The sequence below is a fragment of the Hippocampus zosterae genome, chromosome 8 (genome assembly GCF_025434085.1).
Source record: "Hippocampus zosterae strain Florida chromosome 8, ASM2543408v3, whole genome shotgun sequence".
NCBI classification, from domain to species: domain Eukaryota; kingdom Metazoa; phylum Chordata; class Actinopteri; order Syngnathiformes; family Syngnathidae; genus Hippocampus; species Hippocampus zosterae.
This window is the reverse complement of record NC_067458.1, coordinates 19,775,012-19,802,701: the sequence shown is the minus strand read 5'-3', so window position 1 is coordinate 19,802,701 and position 27,690 is coordinate 19,775,012. Positions and strand designations below refer to the sequence as shown.

At 44.1% G+C, this 27,690-nt stretch overlaps 1 protein-coding gene across 3 annotated transcripts; it reads right to left on the bottom strand.

The window, feature by feature from the left end:
• Window positions 1–417: 417 nt before the first annotated feature.
• Window positions 418–26,824, bottom strand: suco (SUN domain containing ossification factor). 3 transcript variants are annotated; one of them, XM_052073152.1, is made up of 22 exons: window positions 26,553–26,824; window positions 16,035–16,176; window positions 14,813–14,896; window positions 14,182–14,537; window positions 13,864–14,026; window positions 13,619–13,730; window positions 13,350–13,477; window positions 13,174–13,241; window positions 12,975–13,082; window positions 12,094–12,199; window positions 10,943–10,963; window positions 9,681–9,736; window positions 9,289–9,380; window positions 9,085–9,150; window positions 8,364–8,447; window positions 6,703–6,793; window positions 5,256–6,506; window positions 4,300–4,387; window positions 4,113–4,217; window positions 3,720–3,990; window positions 3,348–3,403; window positions 418–2,590 (listed from the first exon to the last, which is right to left on the bottom strand). In XM_052073152.1, exons 1-22 carry the CDS (start codon window positions 26,603–26,605, stop codon window positions 2,036–2,038), a joined length of 4,056 nt encoding a protein of 1,351 aa, XP_051929112.1. In that variant the 5' UTR covers window positions 26,606–26,824; the 3' UTR covers window positions 418–2,035. The 3 variants fall into 3 exon arrangements, with proteins under 3 accessions (XP_051929112.1, XP_051929113.1, XP_051929114.1); XM_052073153.1 differs by having other exon boundaries at window positions 13,867–14,026; XM_052073154.1 differs by lacking the exon at window positions 10,943–10,963.
• Window positions 26,825–27,690: the final 866 nt, after the last annotated feature.

The following is a 27,690-nucleotide window of genomic DNA, read 5'->3' as shown; positions in this document are numbered from 1 at the left end:
GTACCCACAGTGGATCACTGGTCACTCGAGTGTACACACAGTGTCATAAATTGGCCATGTTAAGGATTAACCAATCGCATTCAAACTCACAGTTATGCGGCCGTAAATGGTAGTCAGCGTGATTAATATCAAATAGATGTCCACTGTTCCAGCAGGCTTTTAATTTGGTAACTTTTAATATTTCTCTACACCTTGATGAAAAAAAATAAAAAATAAAAAATCACATTTGGGTTTCCTCGCCCTCACAAGTAAAATGTGTTGGGACTGTGTTTCTGACTCTGTCAAGATGGCCACTAAAAGCCAAATTTTCTACAGTATAATCTGGGCCTCGGAGAACATATCACTACCCTGTTCCTTTGAGATGCAACATGATACCCACAGAAACAAAAGAAACGCGGAAGACCGAGTCAAAGGCGAGAAAAAAAATGTTTTATTTAGAAATTCACAGTTTCTAATGGCACTACAGTTTTGTAGTCACTCACTTCTGCTAAAAAAAAAAATACTGTGCAGCTTTTCAGAGGAAGCAGAGAGACCGTGAAGGAGACCAAAAGAAAAGAGAACACTTTGAAAAGTAGAAAAAAAAGGCATGAGGAGTCATTAAAAAGTGCAAACGGTAGTCGTTCAGCAGCCTCTGTTTCGCTGTGTTAAATAGAAGCAAAGTACTGTAGTCTCTTGTAACACGAGAGAAATAAGTCATCTCACATGAACACAGACAAAAAAAAGCAGTAAAATGACAACTGGCATAACATGAATAGTGTTCCATATAACCATCTTTACCTCTGTTACCCTTTCAAAATAAAATCCGTGCAAACTTTCAGTGAATGAACAAGAGACAAACGCACACAAAGATGTGGACTCACCAAGCTAATGAGAAAATATTAAAATCCTCTTTCACAGTTGGGGAAAATTGTGCAAAAAAATCATCATCATAAAAAGTAGGTGAAGAGGGGTATCATTGTTCCCAATGTGTCGAAACAACCAGCCTATCAGAAAACACTTTTTTTTTGTTTAAATGCATCAAATAAACATTTTAAAGAGGAGCACATAGAGGCCATAACATGCAGCAGATTTGAAAAAGGAAAGGGAGGTGACATAAAGGTGAAGTGTCGGCTGATTTTCCGCCAATCACAGCAGCAGCAGAGTGAAGATCGTGGCATTTTGGCCACTCATGTGACCGCTACCCTTTTTTTTTTTTTTTTTTTTTAAGACTAAAGTCAACAAGCTAGCTTCTCCGCCTCCGTACCAGTGAGTGTATTTGCATGAACAAGAATTATTTTGTTTTTGATGGAATTATTTCGATCACTCAGACTGGCCAGCCAGTGTGTAAACATAAATAATAAATAGATAAATAAAACTGCTCATTCTGACTTTGTGTGTGGTTACAGAAAAGACTTGCGTTTCTGTGAAATTTGTGAAACCCCCCCACCCCCCATCAAATATTGCAGACAAAACAGTCATATTGAGATTTATATTGTCAAGGTGAAAAAGTAAACTTGTATCTTTTTGTCTGAATTAGTCATTTAGTTTTTTTTTTACTGCGAGCCGACAGAAGAGGTGCGAACATTTAACAAGACTTACATTTTACTCACGGGAATCCAAGATTTTTTTTTAATCGTTTTGGAAAAAAGTGAAATGTTTGACCACCCCCCCAAAAAAACTCACGTCTGCTGCTGCAGCTATGACATTGAAAGCATGAGAGGGGAAATGGTAAAGTTAGTGTTTTCGTCATCAGGCTGCTGAGGGAGTTGACCCACAAGAACAGGGAGGCAATCAGTGAACAAAGACGGTGGTCCCTGGAGTGATAATGGCAAACTAGTGAAGAAAACAATACATTTTGTAACTCAGTTCTCTCACTATGATACATGCTTTGAATACTTTGTGGATGCACGCTTCAAATGGACTTGTCGTCGCAAATAGACATTTGTGTGTTCTGAACACCGATTGCAAGGGCTCATTAAAGGCACGTAACCATTAACAGGTCTTTTCAAGGGAAGAGATGGAGGGGGGAAATTGTGGTTCTTTGGAATAAAACGCTTCAGACGTGTCCGCTGACCGCCGTCACCCTGATGGTGCCCACGCCGAGATCCTTGCTACGCTTCATGAGATGTTGCAGGCCGGGTAGCGAGGCTACGTGTCTCTCCGCCAGCTCCGTCTGGCGCGACCTCCGCCGTTTGGTGGAGCGCCTCTCCTGCCGGGACTTGGCGGCGGGGACGGGCGGTGGTCGAACGGGCTGGAGGGGCTCCGCCAGGGGCAACTCTGTGCAGGAGAAGACGGGCGAAGGAGGCGGCAGGCGCCCGGCGAAAGACTCCTCGGAGTGGCTGGATGAACGGGAGCTGCTGGTCTCTGAGGGGGACTCCTTTGAGGAGCAGGGGGGCAATGCTGGGGTTTCCTCAACAGAAGGAGGAGGGGGCGGGGGAGGAAGAGGGGGTGGTAGCGGGAGCTGAGGTGGAAGCAGAGGGGTGGGCAGGGGAGGGGGAAGGCATGGGTGGAAGCCGTTGCATTTGATGTCGCCGTTGGTGAGCGGCGCTGAAGGGTCAGACGGCTTCAGTGTTTCGACTTTGTCCAAAGCTTTTATTTTGCATCGTTTTTTCTGTGAGAAGAGAAAAGGGAGGGCACACGTAAGACTTACATTTTTCTTAATCTTTAAAGAATTGTTTTTTTTTAGGAGAATTATTTTTGACAGAAAAAGTTGCATCTTTGAGAAAAATAAACATACATTTGAGTGAAAAAACATGTAACACAAGTCCACTAGCTTAATGCTAACATTCAATGCAAAACGCCATGGATGGGCTAATGAAACTAGCATCGATTTTGTCAGTTATCTTATAACCCTTTGTGCAATGTATATCTTAGAAATATTGAAGCAAACTATGCATCCATATAATAGAAAAATGTGCACTCAACAAGCGCAAGTTTTTTTTTTTGGGGGGGGGTAGCTTATGTTTAAATGCTTAAAAAATAAGCTTTCAGAATTGTGCACACATTTGACAATAATTGTTTGTTTCCGGGAAAAAAGGCATATTCAAATATAGTTTAATTAAAAGGAAAAAAAAAAGTCAAAGATTTGAAGGGAAAAGTAACATTTGGAAAACCTCAACAGTACAGAAAATTAAGAATATATTTTTAAGAATAAGGGCACATCTTTGTATTATTAAAAACAGATTTTAAAAATAAGATGTATTTCCTCGATATATATATATTTTTTAATTTTATTTCAGCACTCTTTTGTATATGACATTGTTGCCCCTTCTTCTCATACCCAACAATGAGAGCATAAAACATGATTTTCATTTTTTTGACGTGGTCAAACACACAAATAAATTTAACAAAAAGGAGAGACAATTTACCTTTTTCTCTGGTGAAAACCTTAGAGGCTCTACAATGTACAAGTCTTCTGGACCAACTGAAAAAGAAGAGGAAGGTGAATGATGGTGGAAAAAAAACAAAACTACAATACATATTACAAGCATGCGTCACTTGAACTTTTCTATTAGAGCGCAGCTGGCAAGTGTCTACCATGAGCCAGCAAAGCTTCACACTCTATTCTTATGCTCCTTAAGCCTGCGTGTGCACACAAGCTGCCATTGACAGGTTTCAGCCCGAAGGGCAAACACGTACGGGCAGTAGAATAAACAGCAAGGGGGGTCGGGTGGAGGTGGTGGTGGGGGCGGGGAGTGGGGGGGGGCTTGTCACTTGAATCCCATTTGATGTTAGTTTACCTTCCGTGGAGGACAAGTGGAAGGACTTGGAGCGCACGAGCGGACATATCACCCTGCGCTTGAGGCTCATGTCGTCATAGGAAGAGAAGCATCTCTTGGGGCTGGGATAGTGCTTGCTCTTAGGCGGCGCAACGTCAACCGGGATGGGGGCGGCGGCGCTGGCCGGCCTGGAGGCGGCGCAGGAGCTACGACAGCACTGCAGGCACACGAGCAGGCCCAGGGACAGGCACAGGGCCAGAGAGACGACCAGGTAGCTCTGGCGGTCGGATACCTGCGCAGGGCGATTGGCGTAATGAAGAAGGGGTAGCAAGAACCACATGTTATTCCATAACTACGTCTGTGGTTGTAAATGACAACCTATCTAGAAATCAAACAAACAGCCGGAATTTATACCCCTTTCTGAAGTTGCCCAACTGCGACGGTCAGATTAAGCATCAGTTTGGTGATGTTCTCCAGCTGGCTTTGCAGAACCTGGATGGAGTCCTGCTGCTTCTGGTCCTGAGCATTGGAGCAAAACGCAGTCAGATGATTTTTTTTTAACACCAACTGCACTTCCTATGCGAGTCCATTCACGCCCGACCTGTTCCTCAGCGATGCGAGAGGTGTTCTGCAGCTTGATGACGGTCTTGTTGAACGCCTTCTGCATCTCCTCCATCTGTTTGCGGTACCTTAAGCAGCAGAGAATTGGTTAGGTGTGTGTGTGGTCTTGGTTATTGCAGCGAGTCCATTTTAATTATGTAGCACCAAAACATAGTGCTACAGTTTTTGGCAGTACAATGTCATAGATATTAATGTACCGTTAAGAATTTAATTGGGATTATCAAGACAACTTTTGGAAAATCTCTTGGAAGTCTCAATCAGCTCTTAAATCCAACCCTCGCACGTGCTCACCCGGCTTGACATTGATAGTTTGGCAGTACAATGTCATAGATATTAATGTACTGGTAAGACTTTACAGTGAAACTCCTCTACAATGAAACCTACATGGGCAAAAATACCCCCTTAGTGTAAAAAAATATTCATGTATTAATACCATTCCCACTCTCCTGCCCTGTAGGGTTGTTTTTTTTCATTGTATGGGACAATGAAAAAAAACAACCCTGTTGCGTTATACGGAATCTTTTTCTCTGCTCTTGCCTCGCGACGAGATTCACTACAACGAAGTATAATCCAACAGCGACCTCTACTGCTTTGTTTAGAAACGGCAACAGTAACCACCACACTGGTTTACACATGTGCACTAGTCCAGGAAGTATTTGTTATTGTCAGACGCAGCAAGAACATTGCATTGCTAAAATGGCTACAAAACGGAACAAATTCGCTACAGTGAAAAGCCCCCTGTTGTGAAAAATTTCTTGCTGCAAACATGATTTCGTTGTAGAGGATTTTCAGTGTATTTGGGACTATCAAGATTTTTTTGGGGGAAATCTCTCGAAAGTCTCAATCAGCTTTTAAATCCAACCCTCGCACGTGTTCACCCGGCTTGACATTGATAGCGTCTGACAAGCCCATGCCCTCAAAAAAAGGCAATTGTACCTCTGGCTCAGCTCCTCCAAGTATCTGCCAGACAGACTCATGTTCATCTCCAGGGCTTTGATCCTGTTGTTGAGCCTCATGAAGACACTCTCCTTCTGACTGGAGCCGTGTACCGCCGCCCCATTCGACATGACACCGTTGCCTCCCGCCACGCCGCCGCCGTTATAGTCCCCGCCGTTCTGCAGCTCGGCATAGAAATCGGTGGCCGCCCTGTGCACGCTGCCGTTGACCAGCTCGTCCTCCACCGGGTCCACCGCCCGATGAGGTTCCCCTCCCTGAGTGTCCCCGTGCTCCTCTGGATGGGCGTTAGCTTTCTGTTGGTCACTTTTCTGCAGGTCGCTAACCGCATCGGGCTTGATTGAAAGGGGAGCCGTCGGCTGCTCCGTGGAATGGGGGACGGGGTCTTCAGGGTGTGACGCAGTGGGAAGCTCCTGCTCCTTGGCGGAGGGGAGGGCAGCATCCGGAATGTCCGTCTCCGAGGCGGGAAGCTGTTGCGGGGGGTTCGACACCAAGGGTGGTGGGGTGGTGCTCAGTTGCTGCGTGTCGGGGACTGGAGCGGTCTGGAGAGGCGGCGTGGTGATGGGGTTTAGGGTGGCATCGTTGATGGCAGGCAGCAGCGTGTCCCGGTGGGTGGGAGTCAAGGAACTGTGAATATCGGAGAAGCTGTGCGGGTGAAGGGAGGATATTCTGCTGGGCTCCAGCTGGAATACGGGCAGTTGAGAGTGCACAAAGGTTGTGTCATCGGGGGACTCGCTCTGAGGTTGGCCCTCATTTTGGCCTGTGAGAGGCGCCTCAGGCTCTGGGGTCTTTTCACTGAGGGGAAGGGCTTCCTGTGAAGGTGTTGGTATGGGGATGGGAATTAGTGGATGCGTCATGTTGGGGTCCTTGACGATGGGGCGCTTCTCCCTGTCAAGTTTGCGCAGACGCTCCTTGGCCAACATGGCGGAGCACCAACGTTGGAGCAGTTCCGGTAGTGTGGCCAGACAAGACAGCGAGGACAGGGACAAGAAAGGACAGTATGCCGCGCTCTCCCTATCCACTGGCATGTCGTTGTCCTCTTCCCTTTTGTCTTCCTCCTCCTCCTCCTCCTCCAAGAGGGTGACTGTGGACTGTCGAGGCTCTTCGTCATCTTCCTCTTCCACAAGAGTAACAATCCGGATGTCCGTGTGGTGTTCGAGGGAGGAGGGTGACGTGGAAGGCACACTGGCGTCCTCGGGGGCGGTGTGCTCTTCTAGCTCCACAGGTTTCTCTCTGGAGGAAGGAGTGTCCCTTTATTGTTATTATTTTTTTTAATGTGAATTTGTAGTCCGATAACATTTTTGCTCAAACGCGTAATATTCAACTTAAGTTTAATGTGAGTTTGGGAGCGTGTGGGGAATGAAATGATGAACGGGCTGGATTAAAGATCGGGCGGGCTGCCTACTTCACGGTGTCTCAAAGGCCTTACGTAGTCAAGTTCTGAGAAATTTCCACTGGCGTAGCAGGCGCCGCCTCCACGCTCTCCTCCTTGTTGGTCAACACCTCTGCAGTTCCGTTACCTGTAATTGGGCAAGCAGCATTTGAAGACAGTTGTTTAAGTTGCATTGGAGGCTAAAGGCTTGTCGTGCATGGAGCTTCTGGAGGTAGTGTGGAGGAGAGGAAACCCCTTTTGTGGCCCACATGGCCATGTTTGGGGAAAGTCAAGAGCGAGAGCTCGTCAGATGCGGTTGGAACTGATCCTGTTTCCACACACAAGCAGAGAACTGAAGAGCCAGCAGCGGCAAAAAAGAAGACTAATTTCACACAGAATGTTGCGTATGCAAACAGTGGATGTGAAGTTTACACACCCAGTTGTTAATGTCAGGTTTTTGTAACAGCAAGAGACCAACAAAAAGTGTTCCAAAACCGTCTCCTAGATTAAGGTGACCATTAGAATGTCTAAAGCGGATCCAAAAATTGAAAGAAAGACATTTTTGAGAGGATGTGCTCACACACTACGGCTGTCTCTGTTCAGAATTAACCAATCATACTGAAGACGTTCAAGTCAGCACACGCCGGGCTGGAGCTGGAATCGGCCACTGAAGAAGCCCAAATTAAGTTCGGATGCTCTAGTAGGCTTTTCCTGACACTTTCTGAAGTCACTTCTTACAGCACAAGTCATGGTCTGCAGAACGTGGCGTCATTGACACCGTCACAGCATCATCAACTCTAGGAATAATCCACGCAAAAAACAAAAAAAAAAAATTAGGGTTTCTACATTATTTGAAGGAAAATATATAAAAAATATATATAGTCCTGTCGCAGCTGAGTGACCCTGCAAGTTGGGATAAATCAGTGTTGGAGGTAGACAAGTTCCATGAAGCGATAAACGGGATGTTTCAATAAGAACGGAATAGTGCATGTCATCTTCAGCCATGTTTTCGAGCCATTGCGTCATCGATTCAAGCCGGTTCCCATCTGCCTTCCGCCACCTTTATCATTTCCTCAATCATCCCCTTACATCCATTCAAGAGGGCACCAACGGAAAAAGGACAGAGGTCATGCATGACTCAACAATCTGAGGGCGGGAAGCCGCGGCGACGTCACTTGATGTTTCAACATGTGAGTGAGTCACTCAGACAAGTCGGGGCCTCATCCATCTAGGTAGACCTTGTTCAATGGAAACACATTAAATCCTGCTTCTATGCATGCAGGATTAAGTCTCAAAAGAAAAATGAAAGCATGATTATCGTGTCACGTATTTTCGCGATAGAGCATACAATTGCCCCGCAGGGATAAATAAAAGTTTTCAGAATCTGAATCCAAGTGGCATCTAATTCGGCCCCGTTATGAGGTGGCAAAGCCATGTGATCACTTGCTGCCAATCAGCAAAGAAAGCCAGTGAATAAATAAGAGTATATTCATCGACTTAAGAGAATGAAATTGGAGTTTTATCATACCGGGGATAAAATGGAATCTAAATAATTGAAAATAAAAAAAAAAAAAATTGAGGTATTGCATTTAGTGACCTCGTCAGAGAGCAACTCGCAGGGTGCTCACGTGAGTTCAAGCATGACTCGACGGTGTTACAAGTACGAGAGGAAGTGGAAGACCCCTGACAGGATGTAAAAAGAACAACAAGAGGGATACCTTCTGCCCCTGACTGGCCCTCCAGTTCGGGTTTACCGCCCAGCACGTTAGCAGCAATGTTGTTGACCATGTTGAGGATGGCATCTGGAAGTGAACAAACAATGTGGGCATTTTAGATAGATTTGGTGTCCTAAGTTAGTCGGGGGTTTTTTTCCCCCTCCATAAAATTGCGTTTAATTATCTTTCAGTGCAAAAACGCTATTCATTCGACTCAAAAAATTGCCACAGTTGTTGACTCAGACACCATTTGAGAATCTGTACACTACGAGTAATCCCAAGTAGGTGAAGATAAAATGGACACTTTCAAGCCCGAGGCACAACGACATGCCTCGCTAACGGAGCATGAATAAGCACGTATGAGTGCTCGTTTGGAGCTCCCACTGACTTTGCATTTTTAGCTTTCCAAAGCACGATGGCAGCTATCAGCCTTGACATGAGAAAACGGAATTCTGTTCCAAATTGGTAGGCGCGCTCCCCCCCCCTTTTTTTTAAATAGTCACATTTTTGTGTTTTGCAACACCAACGGAGAACAGGTCAAATCACTTGTGTGCAATTATTCAAAACTAGAGAGTTCAGTTTTTTTTTTCCTTTTGGTGTCTCCCGCCCCAGACACCGCCTTAGGGAGCCGACGAACCATTTGCGTTCCACGTACCCCACCCAGAATTACTACGACTTGGTAATTTTTTACACAGTGTCATGCTTTCTGTTTGTGTGTGCATACTTGTTGCGGAGCCAAGCAGGTTTTTCGACGCCTTGTCTTCTGATGGTTGATAGCCAGGTGGATAGTCTGAAGAGACAAACGTGCATTTCAACACCCCCCACCAGCAACAATAAGAGGCTGAAGCTAAGTGCTCAGTGGACACTTCATTCGGTACATCTCACGTCACGTGTATTAGTATACATTATTGCGTTCCCGGATACTTACCGTAGTCTTCATCCAGCAACTCGAGCCTTTCAGAAGGATACTGGGAATCTGCTATCTCCTCATATTCCTCCACCATGCTAGTTCCGAACACCCTACGCAAAACAAACACACTCTTGTTACATCCACAAAGCTGGCCACAAGAAAAAAAAAAAAAAAGTTCAGGGTCATGGTTACAAAACAAGCGATGACATAATCTTTCCAAGAGACTAACTAAACAAGTGAACATTTATCTCATTGCTTCTTTTAGGTCGACGGTGTTTTGAGACTATCTGTTGAAAATCTACATATGCCTCACGAAGCTCTAACTCTGGCATCTTCTGGGTGAACGACGTCATTAAACTACGCCAAACTCTGGCAGCGTAGATGCAACCGCAAACAGAAGCATATCTTACCTGAACAGACTGAGGGGGCAGAAGTGTTCCGATCCAAAGTGGGAAAGCAGCTCAACCTGCAAAATGATAAGACAAGAAAAATGTCAGCCACGAATTAACCACAATCCTAACACTGCATACACTACTCACAAAAATATACAGTGGTACCTCTACGTACGAATGTCTCTTCATACGAAATTTTCAAATCACGAAACGCCTCAAAAGGAAAATATGGCCTCTTGTTATGAAAGACATTTCAAGATATGAAGGGTAAAAATACAGTATGGGCTGCTAGTCGCAGCTCAGAGTTTCCTGAACGCAACATACTTCTAGCTGCTCTGCCATTGGCTACCATCGAACATCATCGCAGCATCCCATTGGCTAAGAGTAACCTCTACCGGTTGTGTCTGTGTAGACAGATAGATATGTGGAGCATCCTCGTCATTTGCCCCTCGGGCCAGGAGGGGTTCTGATAGTTTTACGTCAATGTGAATCACCCAGAAAAAATGTGTTCACCAGTCGGGCATTCGCTCACTATGCTAATGTTTACCTTGGACATTTTCAAAGGATTGTTAAAAGCCGACAAAAGAAAAATGTCCTTGGGTCAGTTTTTGACAAAACTCCAGGCAAAAACTGCTTCTGATAGACAACATGAACTAAAGAGGGCAAAACACGACGAGGATGCAGTATAAAGTTAAATGACACAACTAATTTTTTGTGCAATAATCTAATTTGTAACATGTATTTGTTACATATTTTGATGCATTGAAATCCTTCAGGAAACATTTTTGTCTGACTTTTGAGGGTAGGGAACGAATTAGGCCATTTACATGGAAAACGCGTCTCTACTCACAAAATATTCTAGTTAAGAATTTTTTTCAAGAACACCTTAATTTCATAAGTAGAGGTACCGCTGTGCCAATCTTGAGGGTCGAGTGAAATTTCAGGATGAACCCAAAATGAAGTGAAGCATTCAACAGTTGGACTTGTGAGGTCAGCTGGGCATGTGAGGTTCGAGCCGTTCAGCTCCATGCTTCAACCCAAAAGCAAGTATTTCCTCATGAGTAGTGTACGCCAGCCCCATTCTCAACACCCTCAAACCACTGCCGGCGTGAAACCCATACAATGTGGTCTGTGTGGTTGTTAGTTAGCATCCACATGCAAGCGTTAGACCTCCAAAAAGTCCCCCCCCCCCCCCCCCCCACCCAACAGCTCACCACTTAAAAGACACTTAATCACGACAGTTAACGACAACCAGTGACGGAAAGAAAGAGAATGCTAACCTTGATATACTTGATGAACATCTGAGGCCAGAGCAAGACGGCACGACAGAAGGCGGGAGCAATAAAACAAGAAAATGAATTCAATGAAAAGGTGGTTGCAAGCACTTTCGATAAAGTTCAGAGAAAGATAGAACACACACAAATGCAAAAGGTCAATCCATTTTTCCGAATGGCTCCACGTGTTGCTGATGGGAAATATTTCTCACGAGTGTTTGAGAAGGGACAGGCGGGCAAGCAGGATGAAGTCAGGAAAGATGCGGGGAAAAAAATGTCCGTGCAAGAAATGAACATGTTCTACACTACAAAGATTTTTGCAGCAATGCAAGCAATCCTGGAGATCTAGACAAATTTGACAATTACACTAAAAATAAGATTCCAATATTGTTACATCACCCTTCTTAAAAAAAAAAAAAAAAAAAAAAAAAAAAAAAAAAGCCTCCTTTGAACAGAAATGGCTTGCTTCCTGTTAAATTTCAAGCATGGGTCGTTGTGCCTTTTTTTTTTTTTTGGTTGCATCCTATTATGTGACATCCCAAACCAATTTAGAGTTAATCAGTGAAACGGGTTGCGTGGGCTATTTTATTCTTAATAGCCAGGGGATGTTATAAATGTGCACTGGTTAATTCAAAATAAAATGGCGGACTTCCTGTTCAGTTTTGTGCATAAGTCTGAGACTTTTTATTTTCCTAAATCCTGTTATGACAGACACGTTTCCCCCAAATTCATGTTCATCGGCGAAACAGGAAAATTAAATCAGGCCCCACCTAATTTAATTTTTTTTCCCGAACTTTCCAGGAATAGTCATTTTGATGGGGTATGTTTAGACCTCCTTAAACACAATCGTTTTCCTCAGAAGACGAAAGCGCATCTGACCTTTAGCTCATACTGTACTAGCAGAGCCCCTGTGATGGACACACAATGCGATGGCCATTAATAAGAGTCACATTTCGCCATTCACTTGACGTTACGCGGCCTCACTGCAGGGTTAAATTACCGTGGAATTATAAAGAGGGTCCTCCGAGTTTACAACCATGAATGCCACGGCGTGAACTCAAGCAGATAACCATGAAATGCACTCTTTATCACCCCCACCCACCCCCGAGAGGTATTCGTGTGCTTTGCCTGAGATGGGGCCACAAAACGGGATGTACCTTCACATATTTAGCATAAAGCTGTTCGTCCAGCGGAAAGCTCTGCACGATGCGCTCGTCACGGGCGTGGAACGTCCCCAGCTTCACCCACTTGTTGGTGGGGTACCTGTGAGACACAGCGTGGCCAAAAGTGAAGCCTCGAAAATGTTGCCCCCCGGGCTGCGTGCCAAACACCGAAGCTGGTGCAAAATGCCACGCGGGTCGAGACATGACTCCAGGGCAGTCCTTGCGTGCCAGAATATATGAAGGGAAATAAAGCCTGAAGGTCAAAACGGATGATAAGACAAACATTTTCTCTGCCACGATTCTGTTTGTCAAGCTAACTATAGATGGGTTGTGCGTGTGTGGTAGTCCTGGGGAGCGACAAAAAAAATACTGCTCTTAAATTTTTTTAAGTCATCATAAGACAAACTTTTTCGATATGAGAAAACTGGGCTAAAATTCCAAATGGTGATACTGCATCAAATTTGAATTCTTAATATTGTATTTGGCACAGCTTGCTAACTAACCTCTCACCACTGAGCAGCAGGCTCACCGCCGATACATGTAAACATTGCGCCAAGAGTTTTAAACATTTAGTTATTTATTTAATTTACTTTATTTGGCAAGCAATTTTGTTTTAATACTGTAACCAATCATATGTGTAACTGGCTGGAAATAAAGAAATTGCGGGATTATTTGCATACGGACATTTGTACTTTTTTTTAAGCTAGGCCACTCCCCATTTCAACTCATTACAGACGCATAATTTGGCTCGATCAAACAGAGGCCCACTAATTGTGTGCCGGGTTGCTTAATGCAGCCGCCAGTGATTTGACACTGCTAGTTTGTGGATATAAATATATATCCTTTTTTTTTTCTTTTTTTTTTACAAAGTGTACCTGTCACTTAGGGAGACCAGGAAATCTTTTGGTGTTGACGAGAAGAGTTCAAAGTTGGCAATGTCCAGTTGCTTGACTTGAATGGGCTCACAGAGCTCGATCACAAACCTGCAGAGCAAGTAGAGAGGTGTAAGACAAACGTATATAGACAATTTTCAAAATGCTAGGGGCGTAAGATTGGTCTTTTGTTTGAAATTACCAGATTTTGTTGCTGCAGGGATTCAGCATGTAAAGATCCATATTCTCCATGAGAATAGCCGACGTGCTCTGGAAAAAGGAGATTTGAAAACAAAGCGCGTTTGGATTGATTTGGTTTTGTCTCAAGGTGATATATTCGAGAAGTATGCCACCCCCCTCCCCCCACTCCCTGCCAACCTTGGCCTCAGTGTTTGCAGACAGTATCTTGGCGCCACACTCCACCGAGGCGTAGTTATTCTTGAAGTTTTTTGGGACTTTCTTCACCGGCTGGGCAATGCCGCTCGCGGCAGTGTGGAGATTTTGACCTGAGGAGTGGGAGAGATATACAGAAATAGAAGCCGAGTGGAGGCTAAAAGCCAGAAAACAACCAGTGGGGGCCATAATGGAGAATCCTCCTGAAGCTACAACGGCAGTAATACTTGAAGTGCCTGGTTAAAGATTCTTACTTTTCTCCTTCTCCACTTCCATGACTTTTTTCTTCCACTCGTCAAAGGTTGGGATGTCATCTTTGCTGGGAACCGAGGGATCCGATTCCTTGCCCGTACCAGCCTCCGCTGCCTGAAACGCACCGACAAAACATGCATTGCTTGAAAACATCACACTTTCATCACAAAAATGTACAACTTCATTTCAGAAGTCACACGACCTCTTAAATTCTCAAATAAGTAAAATGCAAAAATGAAACATGAACAACCTGCTGCTGTTGCTGCTCCAAGGAGGGATCGTCGTCCTTTTTTTGTTCGCGTTCCTCCTCCTGTTGCTCTTCCACTTGGCTCGAAGTGGACTGAACCGCCACTGCTTCAGGACCGGTATCCTGGTACTGGTCTGACCTCTGGTCTTCTTTGTCATCCTCTCTACAACAGAAACAAAGACACAAATGAGTGATCAAAAAATGGGTTCTCAAGGTGTCAGCGGCTCCTTGCATGCTTTCAAAATTTCTGATGAGTCACTTAAATTGTGAAATTCAATCATAATAGATGAATCAACTGGTGCAAGGATTTGCTTTTACCCCGTGGGAGTGGGACCGTCACTTTGTGAGGTAGGCGTGTCATCTGCTTCATACGTAGGTGTGGCTGGGTCATGATGTGCGGCAGCCTCGTCGCCGAGGGTTTCTGCGGGGGTCGGGGTATCGTTGGACACGTGGTCCTGTGCTGGACCCGGCTCTGAGGAGCTGGAGGAGACCGCGATCTCCTGGTCACCATCCTGGTCCCGAACCTGTACCGGGTTCTGTGCATCGGTTCGCAAGTCTGACTCATTCACGGGCTCTGATGAGGATTCTGGCTCGGGAGCAGCAAGTCGAGGATCAGACACTGGATCTGAATCTGTCACTTGTGCTTCTTCCTCAGCTAATTGCGGATTCACAGTCTGTAGAGATAACATCATTGCATGCATCAGACCCAAAAAAAAAAATTCCTAAAATACTGTCGTCTTGATTAGCAGCCGAGTTGCTTTCTATGCAGGAAGCTCAGAATCAAAGTTCTATGACAAACATTTAAGTTATGAGTAAGTTAGCAACAAGGTTTTTCTCCCCCGTGTGCCTGAAGGAGCAAAGCAGCCCCAGAACATAATGAAGCCATTTGTTCGTTCCACATTAGGCCGCAACGCTTTCATTGATCCAAGAGACGTCAAAATAACCGTACCTGTTCTTGATGTATATTCTGTGCTGCTCTCTCTGTCTCTAGTCCCGTATCGTAGGAGGTGTGTATTGTCCATTCTTCCACTTCCTATGAAATACATCAATCAATTTTTAACTCGGCAATATGCGAGTCCGAGTCGTAATATAGAAATCCAACATTTTTCCAAAAGCTGCTTGACGTTACATTTGTTTTATCAATCAACATTGTAAAACATTCAACCCTCCTGTTATGCTGCAGGTCAAACTGACCCATTAGAAAATATGGGAATATTTAAATTACATAATTTCTCTGGCCTTTTTTTTTAACGCTTTGAAACTGTGGGTTGAATATTGTATAGGTAATGTTTTAAGGCCTATTTGAACATTGCCATGAAAGTGAAGAAGAAATATTAGGTAGCTAACTTTCGTCAGCGGTGAAACTTCCTTCTGGTTAATCCAGATTTTGGTGAGAATATGAGACCCAGTTTCCCTTTGCGTCTGTTTGACAGCCAACCATTCCAGTTTTTTGGATGGCCTGTTGCTTTATCAGCATGCGGATTTGCAAAAATAAGGTTCAGGTTTCTGCGTGTTAAGAGGCAAAGTGGTGGATGGCCTGGCTGGCAGAGCAGCACTTGTCATTCCTGTGGCTTGAACACAATTTGCCTCGAGCGCGTAGACGTCCTTGGTTTCATCATGACATTGTGGTTTTCCCCCGCACGCCCTACCACCCCAAAAAGAGGAAAACAATCAATTTATTTCCAATAAATACGTTTATTATTATTATTATAAATACGTTATCAAAGTCAACCACCATTATTGTCGAGCTGAATACACACACAGTGATTTTTAGAATTGAAGAGACCATTACAAAGTAACATCAAGTTGCAGGCGCTCGCTTCACGCCGTCAGTCTTCTTTTTTATGACTCGGCTATCTTGCAATTTGGTATTTTTTCAAGATAATAAGCTGTAAAATTAGCGAGATAAGATGTCACAAGTCCTAACTGTTGGCAGGACTTGGCACTATCGGAGGACACATACGGGTGTCCGTAATCCTGACTCCTGCTTCGATTACCAGGTCAATAAGAGCTTGACCCTGCTTCTCTGCCTCACCATCTGGGTTGCTGTGCCTTCTCTCTCCCCAGACTAATAATACCGCTGGTCAACACGACAGCAGGCCGAAGCAGCAGTGTTGACATTGAATTATTCATTCCTGTCACATTTCATTGAACAGGAAACGGGAACAGACCTGGAACTGCACGGAGTCCTGCTCCTGCTTAGGGTCATTGGAGTGGTTGTTGCGATTGTCGTCGTTGTCATGCTTGTCCTGGGCAGGCTGATCTGGGTCTGACAAGCTGTGCTCTGAACAATAGGCATGATAATTAGGGTACCTGAAACACACAAAATGATACAAGTCGTAAGACCAGAAGTTTTTGCAGGAACATGAACGCCTCAGATCTGAAAATGGAGACATAGGCCGTTTTATTCAGTGTAAAAAGGGTACTCAGGTGTCTTAACTGCACACTTTCATCAAAAAAGGCCAAGAATTCAAACCTTTCATACCTTGACTAAAATTCGTGGTGAGTGCTGACTCGTACAAAAGGTGCACTCCTCATCCTGCTCATTCAACTGTGGGAGGGGCTAAAGGAAACATCTTGTGCATTTCTTTTTCCGCCTGACTTAAAAAAAGTTCCCAGGTGTGTTAAATTCATTCGTCAAAGACTGAATAATTATAGCACGCTTGACATTCACCCGTCTCACACTGACTGAAATGACTGTTTTGGGAGGGGCGGTTCAGACGCCTCTGAGGACAATTTTTTTTAGTTTGTTTTTTAAGCGGCAAGCTACATATATCTATCCACCTTTTTCAAGTGTCGTTCAAAACGGTCCCTTTTAGAAACAGAAGCCATAAACCAAACCAGTCAAAAAATTTGCACTGCAGATCAGATAAAACAGAAGAAAAATGAAAAGACGAGTAGAAGAGCGGTGAACCAATCAGACGAAGATGAACTCGAAGACCAAATACAAAGTGAAGAAAAACAAGAGGAGAAGCAAACAAAAGACAAGAACCATTCTTGTATTCATACAGGGGGAGAAAAAAAAAGCAAACCGACCAGAAGAAATAGCAGCCAAGTTCAAACAGAAGAAAAATAAGAACCACCCACGAGACACAATGTAGGGATTAGTCAAAAATCTTTGACCCAGTTTGCCATCATATTTCTCATATCGTTTCATCTCTAATTGAAAACAGTTTGAACAGACGCTACCAAAATAGCAAAGCTTATTTTAGTGCAGGCGGCCCGGTAGTCCAGTGGTTAGCACGTCGGCTTCACAGTGCAGAGGTACCGGGTTCGATTCCAGCTCCGGCCTCCCTGTGTGGAGTTTGCATGTTCTCCCCGGGCCTGCGTGGGTTTTCTCCGGGTGCTCCGGTTTCCTCCCACATTCTAAAAACATGCGTGGCAGGCTGATTGAACACTCTAAATTGTCCCTAGGTGTGAGTGCGAATGGTTGTTCGTTTCTGTGTGCCCTGCGATTGGCTGGCAACCGATTCAGGGTGTCCCCCGCCTACTGCCCGAAGACAGCTGGGATAGGCTCCAGCACCCCCCGCGACCCTAGTGAGGATCAAGCGGCTCGGAAGATGAATGAATGAATGAATGAATATTTTAGTGCAACTAAAAACAGTTACATAAAAAAGGGGGGGTGCTTTTTATAGCAACCAGAAAGTGCGACTTTGCGACTACCTCAGATTATTCAAATGACACAATTATTCACAAATCATACTTTACACTGCACTGACGCACACGTTGATTCTGAAAGACACGCTCAATCTTGCTGATAAGGATCGATTTTTCAATACTGGAGTGTCACAAATTGCGTTACACCACCCGATGCCCCCCCGCCCCCACCTCAAAGCAAACATATCCTAAAGTAAACAAACAAACTTTGGCCATGAAAAGCCAAACTCTCTCGGCTACTATAAAATAACGCAATAAAAAGCCGCAGCTCGTTCATTCATCATTCACAGTTCCAAAGAGATTCATAAACAAAACGATGAGGCTGAATTCTTAAGAGTCTACACCGGACCCGCACAATGGAGGCAACGGTCCTGTGTCTGCCCTGATTCAGCATCCTGACGAGGGGAAAGACTGGATTACAACATTCCTTGTGAATGAAAAGAAAACAGATGAAAACAGTGGAGGGGGGGGGGGGGGGTTGCTCAGCGTGGCCTACTTTTGGGCACCAATGGTTATGCAACACAAGGAGGAGGAAATCGCATCCCACAAATGGCTCGGACGAATATAGGCACCATAGAATAGCGGAGTGCTTTAAGTGCACAATTGTTTGCCACGCAAGGAAGGGCCGACGGCAAGACTGACAAGTCAGCTACTGCGAACATTGCTCCTCCTCGCTTTTTCACCCGACCTGAACGGAGTCATTTTGTTTGACTCCGCAATTGTGACACAAGGCAAGCAAATGGGAGACGAGCTGCAACCGGATTTTGACCAAGATTTGATTTGATTTGCTCCTGAGGATCCAATTACAAAACGTCAAGCCAAGAAAAGGTTGTACTTCAATGTATGTCCCCTTTGAATGGCTGGCAACCCACGTGGGTTGTACACTGCCTCTTGCCCAAAGTCATCTGGGAGGGGCTAGTATTAGCATGCCCGTGAAGGAAATGCATGAGAAATTCATTTACGCTGAATGCAGAATTGGGATGAGACCCAGAGGAAAAAAATTATCTTGATTTTTCACTTTGATACAAGGCATTGTCAAAAACAAAAACACCCCCAAATCGGGTGGAAAAACTATCATGACAGGACACACCAAAATGTGGGCCGAGACTTCGTCAGAGACCGATCAAGGAATTGCCGAGAGCTTTAATTCCGCTTGCCGTTATGACCGAATTAGCGCACAAGTCCATCGAAACGTCAGTCCCGTACTGCAGGAGCCGACTGGGTGGGGGGAAAACAAGCTGAAGTTAGCTACACCTGCCGGGTCAAACGGTGCAGACAGCTGCGTGGCATGCCATCAGGGTCTTGCTCCCATCTCGGCTATGACGTCGGTGATCCCAAGTGTTCCGAGGTGTCAAGCATGACTGCACACGTGAGCAAATGTGGCTTCATCAAGCCTGGGGCCCCCTCTACCCTTTTTATTCTGTCCCTGTGAAGTGTTTTATGGGTAACATGCATTCCGTGCAGTCCGATAATGCTGACTAGGGATAAGCGTCCCCCCCACCGGGCCTCAGGGGTGGTGGGGGCTGACCTGCGTCAGAAGATGACGCTGCTGCCCGGTGGATCAGGAGCCGCTTCTGCCCACCTTGTCCTCCCCCCCCTCGCACGCTCGGATCAGCTGCTCTTTTAAACTCACTCGCTGTGACTGAAGCAAACCAGCGGCCTGCGATGCGCACTCCACGCTGGTTTTCCCCATCTCATGATCTTACACCCGTGGCAACATGAAAACTCGCAAAACACGAGACACCTTTGGAGCTTCGGCGAAGCGTTTTCACAGCTGAGGGGCGACGCGGTAAACTTGCGGTTGGTAAATCTGCTTCAAAGTTCTGAGATTCAAGGGGTCCAATTTGGAGTTGAAGCGAAAGACATTGGCGTGGACAATTGGACAGTTGGGACATGTGCGTTTAAAATTTTGGAGGAGTAAATCAAATTGCCCCCCCCCCACAAAAAAAAAACATTTTTGGGGTCGCTCACTCAACTCTAGTACAACACTACAAAAACAGAAGATCTCAAGCAAAAGGAGATCTTAAAGAGGAGCAGTCTGAAAGCTGGCCACTTCCTTTGCATGGCAGCCTCATTTTCTTAAGAGCTTTCATGTGTGCCGACTTGCTGAACTGCACGAAACGGCAAAAATCACATGAACCGCTGAATCTTGACGCTCAGGATTGCAACTACGCCTTGTATTAAATCACCAACGAGAGACTGTTTACAGAGTGGTATCTCTACTTACGAAATTCATGTGTTCTGGAAGAATTTTTTTTTACTGGAAATTTTTTTAAGTAGAGACGCGTTTTCCATGTAAATCCACTAATCCGTTCGAAGCCCCTTCAAAATTCTGACATAAATGTTTCCTGAAGCATAAAAAAATCATCAAAATATGTCACAATGAGAGTAGTGCATAATAAATGAGTCATGCATAATGTAAAAAACAAAGAGTCGAGTAAAGAATAAAAATGCAGGTCAATTAACTTTTAACTGCATCCTCATTGTTTTTTGCCCCATTTCATTCATGTTCTCTCTGAGAAGTGTTTTTTTTTGCCTGGCGTTTTGTAAAGAACTGATCCAAGGACGTTTTCTTTTGTCAGCTTTTAACAAACTTTGAAAACGTCCAGGTGAAAACTTCAGCGTAATGAGCGATCACGCGACTGGTGAACACTTTTTCTGGGTGATTCACACATTTACGTAAAACGGAACGCCTCATGGCCCGAAGGGTGAATGACGAAGACTGTGTATAGACACACATTATCTATCTACACACAGACTCATAGGGTATTGTTCCCTCTTAGCCAATGGGATGCCAGGAAGATGCTCGATAGTAGCCGATGGCAGGGCAGCTCGAGTATGTTTTGTTCAGGAAACTCTGAGCTGCGACTAGCAGCCCATGCTGTATATTTACCTTTCGTATCTTGAAATTTATTTTGTAACCAGAGGCAATATTTTCCTGTTGAGGCATTTCATAGCTTGAAAATTTCGTATGAAGACACGTTCGTAAGTAGAGGTACCACTGTATCTTTTGCTACGTTGTCCCTTTGGATAATGAAACAGTTGTTGCTTACTTCATTGACCACGGGGGTGTGACATAATACCCCACCCCCCCACCCTCACTTGGCAATGTGAACCAACCCTTTTGCACGCCTTCCTGGTGTGGAGGAACATTCTGTATTAAATACATGACTAATCAGCCACAAATAGTGAGCGCTGCAAAACAAAAACCTCAAAAGTGAAAACGCCTGTGGCGCCAGACTTAGAAGTTCAAACAAATATGCTTGAAAAAGTGGCACTTGGTATCGTACTTGCGAGTCCAAGTGACAAAAAGTCTGAAAAAGAGCATCCTCCTCATTTCCAAGCCAAACCATCTTGCTAGCACAATAATACGGACAAAGCCGATTAAAAAACATTTGTAGCATCGGGCCTTTAATCTAAACTAAGACCTCTTTAAATTCTAAAATTCTGCTCGATTATCAGTCGCAACCCATTTTACACACGGACGACCTTCCTCCATACAGCCACTTAGGAACGGCCTGCGACACAAGTTATCCATCTAAATCACACGAGATGCATTTCAGGAATGACAACACAAACCTTGAAATGACAGTCAGAATCACAACAATCTCTTCAGTGGCTTTTTACCCCCCACCCCCCCAAAAAACACTTTGCTTATCACTGGCACGAGGTCCGGCACCTTTAATGCCGCACCCTAGCTAAAGCTAAAGCCTCCGGATTGACAAGGATCTTTATACAGGACCACACCAGGTCTGTGACTCTTGCAAAAAAAAAATGTACACTGGAGTCTTTCTCCAAGTGTGTAAACGGGAACATACAAACATCTCCATGTGCCAAAATACTGTAGCAAACAGCGCTTGTTCATGGGGAATTATTGACACAGCCTGCAGGGAAACGTCAAAATCCCCGAAGCGAGGTTCGGGAGCGTCTGATTGGGGGAAATGTCGGAGGCGGTCATGTGGTTTAATGCAATGTGATAGGAAGAACCACTCTTGTGGGTTAGTGGGTTTCACGAGAGGAGGGGCTGGGGGAGAAAAAAAAGAAAACTCATTAAACTTTTACCGCAGTACAGTGTGTACCCGTTGCGCTATAGGATGGTAAAACACTGACTGCAATTTATGTCATGTGAAATTCTTTGCCAAAAAATAAAAAATAAAAATCTCCACATGAGCACATCTTTTTTTGTACAAGAAGTGCAATTGCACATCTACGCCAGTAAGTGGCAGTGGTGCTCTCATTTATGATCAGGCAAATTCATGCACTTCAAATCTTTTTTATTAGACTTAAAACAAATTTTTAAAGTTACTCATTGTTGTAATCTTTAATGTTTATATGGATACAATGTTATGCAGAGGTGTTTATCACAATTTCATTGACAAATGATACTTTAAAGTCGCGGTATAACACGCGATCATAGACAAGAATTCGCATCGAGTCAACGCGATAATTCGGCAGAGACGATACAACCCACGTGGGTGCTGCCGTTTTATTTATTATCCGTGTGTGTGTGATTGACAGCAGCTATCGACTGAGACAATGCCACTTCATTTTTACGTATAGGTGGAGGGAGGAGTTTGTGTCTGAAGTTGATTTTTTTTTTGTTTCGTTTGGAAGACAGACTGCAACATATTTAATCTGGGAAATGGGATTATCGTGTGAAGATTGTTGGCTATACGATTTATGTACTAAAAAAAGAAAAATCATTTTCTTTAAATCCATGCTGGCTTGCAACACAATGTTTCCATGCAGCTCAATGGACAGGGCCTCATTGTGATCATGACCCTCAGCTGGGGGTGCGGAAAGACGCCCGTGCACTCGCTGCAAACAAGTCGGAAAAGGAGACGGAGGAGTCGGCGCATGCAGCCAAAGGTAAATAATGAAGAGTCAAGAGGGAGCCAGGGGGAAGGGGGAAGCAAAGCATGTTTTGGAAAAGTCAGGCGAGCAACCGACTTGGGTACCATTTTCAAAGACGACGGATCGCAATTTGGTCACGGTTTTACAAGCCAACGCGTCTTCATTTCGACAAAATATTTTACACATCAAGAATTACAGTACTTTAATTTAATGTTTTGAGATTCACAGAAATAAATCGATTCTGATTGAGCCGTTCTGTCACATGCGAACGAGCCGCGAGGCCAACACAGTGCACTGCTTTCTTTTACGATGTGCAGCAAGGTGAATGTGAAGAGGAGAAGTGACAGTGCTGGGGGGGGGGGGGGGGGAGCCTACAAGTGCACTTCACACAAATATGTATGATTATTCATGACTTGACAACTGCATGGGTTCAGGTTGGTGAATAGACGAAGGCAACTTCCGATTTATGAACACATTTGGGTTGCGTTGCCGCCAAAGGAACGGAACTTTGTCGTAAATCAAGGGCCCCCCTCTATCACCTGCGCCCACGTTGACATTTTCGCCAAATGAGCAAAATCAAATAGAGGACGCTGAAGGCATCAGCACAGCAACTTCTTCCCCTCCCTCTCCTGCTCACAAAGTAAATAACAGGTTAGCGCTGTGACGCAAAAGCATCCGTCACCTCTTAATCCACCAGATGATTGTCTCTGTCAATAGTTCCTGCATCTTTCATTAGAAAGAAACCTCTTAGTTTACGAGATCGCAAAAACGCACTGCCGTCATTAAGTTGCTTGGCAAACTTCTGCTACTAAAACTTTGTTTGTTCACTGACAGAAGGCTAATGGAAAAAAAAAACTTGGTTCAACAAGTCGTTGGTGCCGGGGGGTGGGAGGAAGCTCTGGAAATGTTAGACAAACTTGATAAGGAAAATAAAATAAGCTATGTAAAGAATCAGAAGCAAAACTGGAAAGTTTATTTTCCTGTCAATAGTCTACAAAGCTTAGCTGTCTCCATGGCCAGTGGGCAGGAACAATCAAGTGCCAGTCCAACTCAGCCTCCACACACACACACACACACCAAACTGGATCTGGCTGGCTCGGCGGCGGACCGAAAACCAATAAAATGTGAATACAAAATGATAAGGTGCATGTTGCAACTGTAGTCAATTCGTGTAACTCCTGAAATGTCACCTGTAATGTCATTACATACAATTCTTTAGTTTTAGGGACTGTCCACTGTGTCATCAAAGAGTTGGTTTCTTGCAAATTTTGTGGGAACTGATCCTGGGGATGGTTCATGTAATATAAGTACAACACATCACACAAGAAAAAGAAATGCCAATTTTAAACTGCTTTTGACAGCTTGTCAAACTTGTTCAGTCACTTTTAAAGGCTTATGGTGACACTTGATTCAAGTAAAGAGATAATCTGTAAATAGTGCAACAAAAACTGACTTTTTGTCCCGCCCTCCCAAAACAAAAATGACAAAATAATAAAATCGACAAAATTCTGACAAGTTCACTACACTGGTAGGGTCAACTAAATGGATGTTTCTGTGAGCGAGTGATATTTTTCCCACACCCGAACTAATAGTCAAAGACCATCTCTCCAAAGCAGGCTTTGTTACTGTTGAACCCCCCCCCCCCCCCCAACTCCTCACCACACCATGCACAGCAGGAACAGATAACGCTCGGAGCGACTTTTCTTCTTTGCTCACCGTTCACTTTCAGTATCTAATTAAAAGGTGTCGCCGAGGGCTTCCTTGATATGTCAGAAGAGTTTCGGGGGTCACGGCTACACTTTGAACGGTGTTAACGGACAGCGTTTTGTTTTAAAGGTGGAGTCAACCCCAGAATTTTCTTGACAACAACATGCGCCTTCACTAGTCTAAACACGGCATTCTGATACATGTTGCTTTTGTGAACACGAGTTAAGCAGCAAAATGCACCCATTTTAAGCCACCAGAGGAGGCGGACATTTTGCCACTTTTTGTTAGCTGAAATTGACTTCGCAGTTGCTCAGAGACTCAGATAACAACCAATCTCGGCTCAGCTGTTTTCTGAAAAGCCGCGACAAAAGAATCGAAACAAGAAGAAAGTCACAAAATAACCCACAACGCGTCCTCAAATTGTTTATGATGCCGTACATGCACCATATCAAGGGTTGCTAAGTAAAACAGCAAAGGTTCTAATCTGTCCAGGATTAGGAGACAAAATTCTCCAGATACAGATAAAAATCTCAAGCTAGTCAATTAGCTGCAGCAATGTCGCTGAGTGTTAATCGTACTGCATACCGATTGCAATCTAAGCGTGACACAGTGATGGAATCAACGGCATGTGATGATTTGATTAAGCAAGCCTCGGTAGCAGATATGAGATGTTTGTCAAGTAAAGTGGTACATTGTCTTGGATGAACGTATAATTTAAAAACACTGATGATATGGTCAAAAGGACCAGGTTCTATCTATTTGGTGTAAACCACCCGTAAATGACAGCTCCATCAAGCAGCATCTTCACGTATTTTTCGGTGTCTGTGTCACACCGCATTAGCTAACGAGAATGACGCCGACATCACGCTGTATCCTCAGAGATGTGCGAGAGTCGGCACGGGGGAGCGAGAGGCCAACAACGGTTTTGAATTAGTAATGTCCGCGACGTGACGCTGCATGCTCATTAGCTGGCAAGTAAAAAGTGGGGAAGAAAAGCTCCATAGACAAATTGGTGGCAGGGTTCGTACATGTGTAGTCAAGATGATTAAATTTACCCTTACTCGCTCCCACTATTAATTTATTAAACGTACTTTAATTTTGTAAAACGCTTGAAAGATCCTCCATCAACATTCCTCAAATCTTTCCAGAACAGCGTGAGACACGGCACCGCATAAATTGACATCAGCATCAATTTCAATAAAAGCTTCTGAGATGAATGCTTATGTCAGAGACACACCAAGCAAGATTTCGTAGTTCCTACTTATGTCTGCGCTTCGTAGAACATTAAGAGTTATAAAGGAGTGTTTGAAATAATAGCCTGGGTTTCAAATTCCAGTTTGAAGCCAGTGTTCGGGTTTTAAATGAGGTTTTTCAGCCTCGGTTAGAGTTTAAACTGTGGAGAATTGTTTATTATGACTTCTTAAAACGAAATGGAGAACGCGGTAGTAAAGAAAAAAAAAAGCCATTGTCTTCTGCTGCTATGAGGAAAGACATATTTGGAATCTCCCATGCATATTAAAAAGGTGTGCACAAACACGTAGTTTCCCGGAAACAATAACGGGTTGGATCTGTCATGAATCACAAACGTAGTTAAGTTGCGCTGAAATATTTGGTTAATATAAAATAAACATAGTTAAACAGAGTGTTTATTTGCTCAGAATGAGCGTGTATTTGAGTGATGTTGTCAGCAGAAGAATGACTTCACATATATATGCACCTCGGAGGCTAGCAACTATAACATTAAAATACGCAATTCAAAATTATTTTACGCAGGGGGTATTGATTGCCTGCCAAGTTTCGCGTCTATGCTTTGTCAATTACCCCCACAAATAAGCGAGTGTTCACTGTATTGTACAGGATATCCACAAAGTGTTTTTGTCCTAAAATGTGCCATTATCAACCACCGTACAGGTGATATGAGCTAGCTTAGTTGCGCTGAACGAAGGCTTCCAAGATAACCTACAACATAAAATGTCATAATTACATCAACAGATGCTGTTCAGCACTGCATCTACTGCAAGATCAAGACACCTCACATTTCCAGATCACCGACGATTAATACATCTTTTCCAGTACGTTTTCCTAAAATTGTACATTACCGGCAACCGTACAGGTGAGAAAAAAAGCTAGTTTGCCTCTATCAAATGAAGATTGACCAACTAACCTACTAATAAAATGAAAAAATAATAATGAAGTTGATAAGATGACTCATTCCATTTCATCGACTTAAGACATACAAACAACCACAACGGCGTTTTTTGGTTCCATTTGGAATGGATTTGTAGGTCGTTTGAATCCGCTGACAACGTTAGCCACGGTGCCAGACGGATAACGTAAAAGGACGCAAAGCTAAGACGTGATGCTCTTGACCCTCTCTCAGAAAAAAAAAACGAAAACAAACATAACAAATAAATCCTGTAAAAGTCCCCCACGCCCCCATCTTTGAAGTCTTGGATGCGGAAACGTCTTACCAGCACAGGAGAGCTACAATGAGGCACACAACCAGAACACGCAGCCTCTTCATTATCTTCCCACGGGGACCAACATCCTCGCTCTTTGGAGCTTCTTTCGAATCTCTCAACCAAACAAAACAAATTAGACAGATAAATAGTTAGTCGTGCTTAAAGTTTCAAAATAGCCAAGCAGCTGTCTACTTGTAGCTTGAGAGTTTATCTCGAACGTATGCTAAATCCCATTGTGCCTTTCAGACTGCTGTTGACGGCTAGCTCGCCGGATTAAAACACTCCCTTATCAGGGAAAGTGACCAATCGCGAAAAGACACTGATTCGCCAGCCAATCGGCAGACACCATGCAACAACTGTGTGGAAACAGCACCGCCCACTGGACTGAGGCGGACACTGTGGAACAGGACGCGTCATCGTTTACCTTGATAACAAATTGATTCGTTACATGTTGCAACAAAGCTGAAACCTGCAGACGTTGCAAATGGAAAGCGTTTATAATTAGTTACATTGCCCCAACTCGTGATTTATGTCCACAATTGGATCATTGTGTGAACATAGCGTAGTTTTCGTATTTTTATGATAATTTTCCAATTCAAAAGATCAAATTCATTGATATTAAAAAAAAATCCTCAAGACGCTGTACGACATTACCAATAATTTAATTTACACGTTTAACATTCTGTAAACTTCCCAATGTGTATTCATTTGTTTTAAAAAATACATGTGTATATTTTGCATGTAAATCGATAATCAAGGAATTTCCCATGAATTACATTTTCACATCCTCCATTCAAAAATATTTAGTCATAGCTCCTGGGCGGCACGCAGTGAGGTGAGTGGCAAGGCTGACTCAAAGTGTAGAGTTTTGGGGTTCGATTCTGGGCAATAGGCTTCCTGTGTGGTTTGCTACTTCGGTTTTCTCCGGGTACTCAGGTTTTGTCCCACATTCCAAAAACATGCATGGTAGTTTAGTTGATAGGCTGGCTACCAGTTCAGGGTGTACTCCACACTGTCTGAAGACGGCTGTGATCGGCTCCGGCACGCCCGTGACCCTTTTGAGAATAAGGTACTCGGTTAATGGATGTATTATTTCCCCCATGTAATAATTTACATGCGTCAGAAATAGATCCACATTGTTTCTGTT

What these genes read in the sequence shown, in the direction of transcription:
- suco (XM_052073152.1), bottom strand. Translation starts at nt 26,605, where the DNA reads ATGAAGAGGCTGCGTGTTCTGGTTGTGTGCCTCATTGTAGCTCTCCTG. An exon ending in GACGGTCCCACTCCCACGGG is followed by an intron (nt 14,027 to 14,181) that starts GTAAAAGCAAAT and finishes TTTCTGTTGTAG; the next exon opens with AGAGGATGACAAAGAAGACC. An exon ending in ATTTCTCAGAACTTGACTAC is followed by an intron (nt 6,507 to 6,702) that starts GTAAGGCCTTTG and finishes TCCTTCCTCCAG; the next exon opens with AGAGAAACCTGTGGAGCTAG.